Genomic DNA, 10,000 nt, shown 5'->3' with positions numbered 1-10,000 from the left:
TGGAACATACTTGCTGTTTAGATCAGACCATGGTATGAGTGTGTGACTCATCATGGAGCTAATTATTAAAATGGTCATTCTAATGGTCTAAAATTAAACCCCAATCTCAAAATTAAATGTATAAACCATTTGGAAACAATACAGTCAAAGAAATATTAAGGCAGGTTGCAGGCCCCTCACACACACACACACACACACACACACCCAGACTGGAGAACAAAATCAGTTTCCTGACCAGATCTTGAAACTCTCTGCTCAGCACATTTTTGCTGTTACCTTGAAATTCTGGCCTTATTATTGCACCCACGTGCTAGGCTCATGCGGACTTTAACATTAAGTTGAGGCCAGCAGAAGGAATTTCTCTAAGTGTACCGCCTATGGTGTGGTCTTCCAATGGGAAGGCAAGAGGTGGGTCTGATGAGGAGCAGAATTAAAGGGACAATTGGAACCCAAAAGATAGCCTGGAAGTAAAAAGTGCTGAAAGGGCAAGTGAAGGAGGATCCGTGGGAGATCTGTATTATGCTCAGGAAAAACAGCAAGGGATCCCAGGGAGTTGCTGTGGGCGGGAGACTGAAGATTGAAGTAAAGTAAGCTTGAGGGCTAAGGGAAGATAGGTGGCAGGAAAGGTGAAAATGCCATCACAAGAGAAGTACATACTCAGAGCTCTCATTAGCCAGGGGATCAGTGAAGGCTATTGCAAGTAGTCCAGCCTTTGGGAATTTGACTGTAAGTGGACCCAACGCATGGAAGCTTGCAAGCTTGCACACCTCAATCACTAAGCTTTTACAATAAAAAAGAAGGAGGTTTTGCCTGCTAGGCAGTTTTCTATGTTCTTGGAGATCTAATTATTTCTTATTGCTTTAACACTTTTTACTATTAAATTCTCTATTTCTTATACTAAAATATTCCTGGTCTCAAGAATTTGAAGATATTTTTTCTTTAGGCAAGGACAGAAAAAGCATTACAAAATATTCTTGCTTAGCAGGTCTCTTGTAACCTGTAACCATGATTTATTTTTGGATTGGAAACTAGGTAATATTCTTTGGTTTTTAAGTCCTCTCTCACATGTAAGATATATAAAAAGATATAGTTCAACACTGAAAAAAATATTATGTTTTTGTATTATAAATTAATGCTAACTCAGTTTGTCAGAGGTTATAAAGTAACAGAATTAAATAAACTTTCCCTAAGCTTCCTTCTTCCCTTATTTTAAAATAAATATTAATGCTATAAAGTACTGATTTAAAACATTTAAAAACTCTAGTGAATTAAACTAGCATTAAAATTTATATACTTAAAGGAAAGACTGACCATTTAGCATGGACTTTGAAAAGTAAAACTTGATATATGTTTTTATCTGCTTGAGAAATAGATTCTATATATAATTGTATAAATGTATGAAACTAAAATGAGACATTAGAACATAAAGATTAATTTAAAATATAATTTTGAAATATATATGGGAATAATTAGTTCACCAGAATGATAAATATTTTCAAATCCCTTCAAATTATACTTGTGAACGGGAATTATTAAACTACAAGATACAGGATCAGAATGTTGCTGTAAAATGCATCTGTATAGTTGTCATTCTTTCACATTTTCTGTTGTGCTGTATTAAAATAGCATAGAGATTAAACAATTTAATTTTATTATTTTACACAATTTCCGTAATGAAATTTTTATGTACTTGTGTTTTAAAACTTAGTTTAATTTTAATCCTAGAGTGAATAGCTGATTGAAGAGAAAGATAAGGTTTTCATTTTTCTACTCTACGTTTCTCAGATGTTTGTCACTGTTGAAGATCTAACAATGTTCTGTTTACTGAAAATAGTCATGATTACCATTTTAAAAAATGATCATGTTGAAATGTCCTACAACTTTGTGTGTCTAATATACTAATATTTTTAAATAATAATTAGAACTTTTACTGATTAAAGTTTGTGTTTTTCCCCAAGAAGTTAACTTTAATTTGTGATTAGAGCTTTAGACATTTTTTTTATATATAACTGAAAAGCAGTGGTAAATACTTTTAAACAGCTTAGTTTTCATTTACTTATTGTAATACTGCGTGTTATAATAAAGATTATATAGCTTGCTATAACAGCTGCTATCTTTTCCCAAATCATGTGTAAAAGAACATCCTGTTTCAGTTTTTAAAAAAATAAAAATATGCATGTGCTTGTTCAATTTTTGTTCTTACACATTCAACTATGTCCTTTATATTTGGCATTTTGATTTATTAGGCAATCTTAGCATTAAAGACTTTTAGCAAAGCAGTACGAGATTTCAAAAGCAATGTGCCTAGTATCCATGATGAATTAATTCCACTAGAGCACAAAAGTTTTCATTATTTAAATGTTAGTGTCTAACAGAAGTTTTATATCACAGTCAAGTTTTCAGAATTAGAATTTAGCTGATATTTTGAGGTAAACTTATATGATTTTTTTTGGTTGCATATGTAGGTGTTTCTCATATTTAACCCTTTATTTTTGAATTTGCATAGAAATATTTAATAATATTTAATATTGATAATGTTGAATGATTAAAATTATTTGAGAATATATTATAACTTTTTAATATTATGGTGTACTATTATTTAAATACCATATTCCAAATCTTTTGGATTTAATGTATATATTTGGTTAAATAAATTAGAGACTGGAAGAAATCAGATCTTGGACATAAAATATGTTTTAATGTCACTATAGTTTTGTTTAAGAAAAGTTCACAGAAATAAATTGTTATAAACTTTTTATATGTATTATTATTTATTCTTAGTTTTTCAGGAAGTCATTTTTATCCTTTTTTTAATTAAATGATAGCATGCCAAAAATTGAGATTTAACATTAAGGCACCAAGATTAGAAGATGAAGTGTCTGTGTATGTTGATAGGGGAGCAGGGAGGGAAGTAGAGGTTATTTCTCCCTTCTTACCATCCTTGACAGAGATAGTTTTATCTATCTATCTATCTATCTATCTATCTATCTATCTATCTATCTATCTATCTATCTATCTATCTATCTATCATCTATCTATCTATCTATATCTATCTATCTATCATCTATCTATCTATCTATTTATCTATCTATCTATCTATCTATCTATCTATCTATCATCTATCTATCTATCTATATCTATCTATCTATCATCTATCTATCTATCTATCATCTATCTATCTATCTATCATCTATCATCTATCTATCTATCTATCATCTATCTATCTATCATCTATCTATCTATCTATCTATCTATCTATCTATCTATCTATCTATCATCTATCATCTATCTATCTATCTATCATCTATCATCTATCTATCTATCATCATCTATCTATATCTATCTATATCTATCTATCATCTATCTATCATCTATCTATCTATCTATCTATCATCTATCTATCTATCTATCTATCATCTATCTATCTATCTATCTATCTATCTATCTATCTATCTATCTATCTATCTATCTAATCTATCTATCATCTATCTATCTATCATCTATCTATCATCTATCTATCTCTATCATCTATCTATATCTATCTATCTATCCATCATCTATCTATCTAATCATCTATCTATCTATCTATCTATATCTATCTATCTATCATCTATCTATCATCTATCTCTATCTCTATATCATCTATATCATCATCTATATCTATATCATCTATATATCTATCTATATCTATATCTAATCATCTATACTATATCATCATCTATCTATCCATATACATACATATGCATACACACACATGGTGTAAGTGGTGAAAAAGAAGACTCAGGGAGAGCTGTAGGAAAAATGAAAGAGACGGAGAGAAAAGATGAGAGAAAGGTCCAGAGAGAAAAGCTGAGTAAGCAACAAGGCCCAGTAGTGTCCCTGGTGGTGGTTGCGATAATATAGTTAACAGGTCAGGCTTCAAACTTTTGAACATTGTAGTGAATATGGAATACGATATATGCAGGTTTCTGTTTTTGCCTGGCAAATGTCTGTCTCACATGGTACAGTTTTATACCAATGGAACCTATAACTCTAAGAGGAAATATAAAACCAACAAGTCTAGCATTCAGTACTACCCTATCATAAAGTAAGGAAGTCTAATTGAGCTATGTTTTTATATCCTGCTATTTGTATAAATAAAAGACTACATCTTGATGCAAAATAAACACAAAAGCACTGTTGTGACTATAACAGGGAGTCATATACTAATTTATATAATAAGTGGTTGTGCACGCTTTATTCAAGATTATGGCTGCAAGAAATGGCATGAATTGCTGGGTGTGTTTAATGCTGGATTATAGCAATTTGAAACATGTCAAACACATGGCTAATGCCTCATGCTTCACTCATTCTTGCGTAAACCTGCATAGCCACCATCCATTATACCCTTGGTAACAACACAATTCTGCAAGTAAATATTGTTACACTAAGTAACCTTTCAATTCAAGTTGTTTAGGAAGAGAAAATGCAATCTTGTGCAGTCAGTTCCAGTGTCAGTTTAATGTTTCAAAAGGGAAGTGGTGTAGAGAATAAGTATCTGTACAGTGACTTGCTTTAAAAAAGAAGAAGGAAAAAGGAAAGAAAGGAAAACTTGATGCTGAGCAGAAAAGTAGAACAGTATCATTTGAGTGCAAGATATGAAGAGTTATTTTCTGTTCCTGAAAAGGTGTGTATGATGAAAGATTTAAAGGTTTATCTAAGAGTTCAGACAAACATTAAAACAACGACTCCCAATTTCACCTTTCCCTTTAATGATCTGGAATTTATTTTCACAGATTTTTGTAAAATGTTTGTGGTAGGATTGAGAAGAATGAATAATTTAGTTTGATATATTTGGGACTCCAAGAGTATTCATTTAGAAAGAATATGCTGAATTTGTACTTTAAAAGGTAAACATCTAGAAATATTTCCTCTAGTGGAAAATAGGTGTAGAGGTGTCAGTAGTAAAAACTTTGTAAATACCGGAAAGCATCTTTATTATCTTTGAGGGTACATCTCCTTTATAGTGGACATACTACAACCTTTCTTTTTGGATGAAATGTACATTTTAATAATCTTATTACACAATTGTCCTGCTTTTGGCCTATGAATGTTGAATTTTAGGCTTCTGTTTTATAAATTAAAAAGTACTAATACGGTTATTGTTTTTCTTAAGCTTGATTTTACTAATTCTTAGATGATTGGACTTAAAATGTAAATCACAATTTATACTCTAGAGTTTTATAAAGTCAAAAATTCCATGAGGAACAGTAAAATCATTTGATTGACAGGCTTTGGAAGTTATGTAGGTCTTTCTCCATAATCATAATAAAGGCTCAAACCCATGACTTTCTGCTTGTTGATTATCCTTAACTGTTTGGTGGTCATGGTTATAACAGAATTCTTTAATGCATACAATCGGTACTGGCAGTAACTACCCAAAGGTTATCATTAAATACTTGCACCTGTCTGCTACATTTAAAAATCATTTTTTAAAAATTTATTTTTTGTGTTGCAAACTCCACCCAGAGATAAGTATTTCAAATGAAATTGAATGATGGAGAAACAGACACATACCAGCTGTATTATGGAAAGTAAAATTTAAATGCAATATTTAGAAGTTATGTCTGTTTCCACAGTTGGAAAGGACCCAAATTATAATTTTCATATAACTAGTAAAGGCAATCAGACCTTTTCTCTGAATATTTTAAACATTGTGCATGTAAAATTTATGCCTAATTTGAATACTTATTAGCTGCCTAATCTCAGAAAAGAGTATTAGCTTTGTTTTTTCCTTATAAAACTCATCACTGTGTATCAGTTTTCATTTGTATGATTTTTCTTTGTTAATGTTCAGTAAGATGTTTAACAAAACCAATTTCTGCATAAACACATTTGGTTCAAAAATTGTTTATTACGGTCACAGCAATTGCTTCCTTTACGATTATGGGATTTTTTTGTTGCTGCTTTTTAAAAAATAAAATCAGAATAGCTTTCACTTGTAGTTTTTATTATAATAATTTGCTTTGCTAACCCAGCTACTTATGGCCTTTTATGAATAAGCAAATCTTTTCTAATTGATTTTTTTAGAGTTATAGGAATAATCTAATAATTTAGGCTTGAAGAAAATACCTGTTTAAACTGTTATAACATTAATTTTAATAATTATAATATTAATATGCAAAAAAATCTGTTGAATATGTATCTCTGTGTATGTCTGTGTCTCTGTGTGTGTATGGGTGTCCATGATCACATTTTTTAAGGATCTGAGGAAGATATTTTGTGGCACAAAAAGATATTAAGCTTACATTTGCTTTATAATAAATGCATTTACAATTTTTAAATGGACAGAAGTCTTAAAATATGACCAAGTTTAAAGTAATGAAATCATATAGTAACACAAAATTAAGCTGAGAGAAGTTTAACATCCTTCTTTATTTAGGCTAAATCCTCTGCCTGCTAGCATTGCCATTAAAGTCACAGTACAGCCAGGTTGTTTCTGAAATTCTGTCTGTAGAAGTAAAACAGAGTAGTGCATCTACTAGGTTATGGTGTAGGATTCAGATATCTTTAAGAGTCAAAACTTATCTTTCTAAATCACAGATTCAAGATATACTGTGAAATTCTGGTTTGTAAGAGCACATTGGTTCTTTATTTGCTGCAAGTTTTCACTGATCTTGGCAGGACATCTCATTGCTATCCTGAAAGTACAGTATATTTATGCAGTGAAAATGATAAAACATTTATTACTGTAGAGAAGGTAATATGCATAATTTATGCTGTTTTTAGCACAATCATTAGTGATATTCTTGATAGATTTTATTTCCAGCTTTCATATCTAATACATGCCTGGAAAATTAATTTTATATCTTTCATTTATTTGCCTATGTTAAAATTGAGTTTTAAGTCATCTTCAAGTGAACAGTTTGATTGCTGCTCATGCATAAGCTTAATTACTTCCCAGGAAGGACAGTATTAAATGTTTTAAACGTCAGAAAAATAAATGAATATGAGTTGTTTGATTAAAAAATAGGCAATATCTGACATGTTTGCAGCAGGAGCTTTTTCTTAAAATGCCTCCAAGGCAAAATTTTATTTAGTCACAAAAAAAGAAACCCATTATACAATTTATCATTGGTTGAAACCATATGATTTGTAACACCCTTACAAAATTTTAATTTTGTATGATTAGCTGTGCATCATTAAACAACAGCATTGCATAAGATGTGCTGTAAAATTCTGACAGAATCAATATAGTGAATATTTAAAAGAAGGCTGTATAGTCATCCACGGTTGTCAAAGGTAGATAATAGGAAACATAGAACACTAGAGTGTGCAATCGTGCCTTTATTTAAACTGGTTTTATAGGTAGACTTTAAAATGTGGTTGTTCATAAATGCTATTGACCATGCTATGTGCATGGTATGTTACTTTGGCTGTTAAATGTAATCACACAATAAATGCTTACAGAAATCATAATTTCAGTGATTAGTATCTGTATGAAAGCTGAATTTATATTGCTTTTCTTGGTAAATGACTATTCAAGGCTTTTTTCATTTTCTTCTAAAAATGCTGTCTCTGTAATTGGCAGAGAGGGACATCTTGATAATGGAAGTGTGAAGGTGTAACGTGTGTTAATTGATACTTCTTAATCACTTTTAGGTATTAAGTCATGATGCAGGAATCTGCCACAGAGACAATAAGCAACAGTTCAATGAATCAAAATGGAATGAGCACTCTAAGCAGCCAATTAGATGCTGGCAGCAGAGATGGAAGATCAAGTGGTGACACCAGCTCTGAAGTAAGCACAGTAGAACTGCTGCATCTGCAACAACAGCAGGTAAGTTTTGTTTTTCTCAGTGATTCCTTGAAACAAATAAGCCTGTTTTCTTGAATATAAAACAATATATTCATAGCAAATTGAGCATGTGTTAAGCTAAAGGATGCTGATAATTTATTATTATTTGGAATATGATTGAAGTATGAGTAGCTTTTCATATTAGTTACGTCATACCAGCGCCAGAGTGGCCTTCAGGTATCAGGCTATTAATTAAGTTCACAGGGAGATCTTCTGAAGGTTCTGTAAAGCTTTGTAACAAATTTTTTATAGCTTCTAGTTTACTCTCTAACGTTGTGCTGCAGAATGTGATACTTAGTTTTCCACCAGAGGGCCACATTACTTGATACTTGCTTATACAATGAATTTATTCCAAGTCTGAGCTAAGGTGAAAGGAACCACAAGGACTTTTCACAACACAGATGCTTGTGCATGATAACTGCAAATATTAGCTATTAATTAGTGAAAATTTGCTGAGAGATTGTGAAAGATGTAAACACTATGATCATTTTTATTGCCTTTCTTAAAAAACTCATTTTAAGATTTTTTGAATATATGTCTTTTGATAACATTAAAGAGCACTTTTTATTTTCTGTTAGTGTCTGATAAAATACAGTTGTTCTCTATAAATCTAGAATAGGAAACAACTGCTCAATAAAGTTATACTGTTAAGGACCCCATTACTCTTTTTATAAAGCAGATTCATTTTTCCCTATTTTTTTTTTTTTTTGTCAATTAAAATACTATTTTTAACTAAAGTATAGCCATTCTATTCTTCACTGATTCGACTCTTTGGAAACAGTGACAGAAAACAGAAAGCTTTCAAAGCATAAACTTATATTAGGCCAGAGTGAGTATACCTGTTTGAAAATAAGATAGTTGTTTTAAAAGTAAAGATTATTGCTTTAACTCTCTGGATTGCATTCAGACTAGATGTGAAAAAACATTAAAATGAAAATATAATGAATTATTATTGAAAGATGTTTCATTTTGAAGTTAGTATACAATGAGAAAGAATGCATCTCAAAAGTTAGAGCAAATGTCCATACTAGAGTAAAATTTAATAGAATAATTTTTTCTACCTTAGAATATGTGTACTGAGTAATTTCAACATTCCAGCATTGTTTTCAAGAATAATCCTTTTAAAGAGCTAGACATAATGCTTTGAATAAGCTCCTTATTATTTTAGAGTTATGTCTCTTTTCATATACAGTAATTATTAGGAAGATCAGTTTAATTTTTTAAATATTTTGTTTTAACCATCATAGGAATTAATGCCTACCAAAGTCCCAGAATTATCCTATTTTACAGGCTTCTTTAAATAAATACAGTTTTTAAGATAGTTCTTTTCTTCCTTTAATGTATTTGCAGGAAATATCATACCATTGGAGCGCTAAAGTAGTCCTACTGACTCCCTTAAGTAAGAGACCTAAGAATTTATAGCCAAATTGTATTTTGTGTGAGAATACAGTAGACTGCATTTGTAAAGGCAAGTGAAATGAATAATTGAAAATAAACATTTTAGTTTAGTACTGAAAAGACAACAGGTTCTGAAGGGAAATGTAAAGAAGTAACTTTTTTTTCTTTTAGTTTTGATTACTTATTTAATAAAACAGTAAAATTCTGGCTATAATTTATAGTACTCTGGAGGCGTTTTTATGGTAAGATGTGTAAGCTGTGTTTATAACATGAATTTTGAAGTTTACTTTGTTCTACACAGTTTAACTGTAAAGAAGAAAATACAAAAAAGTTATATTCTTTATATAACTTAGCAACTTCAGTCATGTATTGCATGTATGCGGAGTGCCCTCTAGAACTGATTTAACACAGTGTCTAAAGTGGGCATTTTCAAAGGACACTTCAGTATGTGTGTACGGGAAGATACATAATAATTTTAATAAACATGGAAAAACCTTTGTAAATGTGTCTTCCCTTCGTTATGTTTTAACTATATTAACATAGTTAGATACTTAATGTGATTATATTTTTGTCCTTCCATCAGTGTATTTTAGAATGGAGCTTTAAGTTCATTAAGGATTGGAATGTCTTTTCTATAAAATTAATGCTATTAATGCTAACAAATTCAATATATTTTAGAAGGAATTAAACTATGCAAAAATATGCAAGCATGTTTATAAGAAGTGAAATAATTTTAGAAATTTATTTTTACTTGATGTTATTTAA

The 10,000-nt window shown here is 30.5% G+C and overlaps 1 protein-coding gene across 8 annotated transcripts in view; it reads left to right on the top strand.

Annotated features, from left to right (window-relative positions):
- Positions 1–10,000, top strand: part of FOXP2 (forkhead box P2) — a 664,287-nt gene that overhangs the window by 379,490 nt on the left and 274,797 nt on the right. For 7 of the 8 annotated variants that reach the window (XM_081147828.1, XM_081147832.1, XM_081147831.1 and 4 more), the window contains exon 3: positions 7,642–7,819. In XM_081147828.1, the coding sequence (XP_081003954.1) occupies positions 7,652–7,819 (168 nt within the window). In that variant the 5' untranslated portion in view covers positions 7,642–7,651. Of the gene's footprint in view, positions 1–7,641; positions 7,820–10,000 lie in introns of those variants that run through there. The other variant, XM_081147834.1, reaches the window with a different exon arrangement.

This window comes from Miniopterus schreibersii (genome assembly GCF_964146895.1).
Source record: "Miniopterus schreibersii genome assembly, chromosome: 9".
NCBI classification, from domain to species: domain Eukaryota; kingdom Metazoa; phylum Chordata; class Mammalia; order Chiroptera; family Miniopteridae; genus Miniopterus; species Miniopterus schreibersii.
Note: the sequence above shows the minus strand (reverse complement) of the source record. Positions and strands in the feature narration are given on the sequence as shown.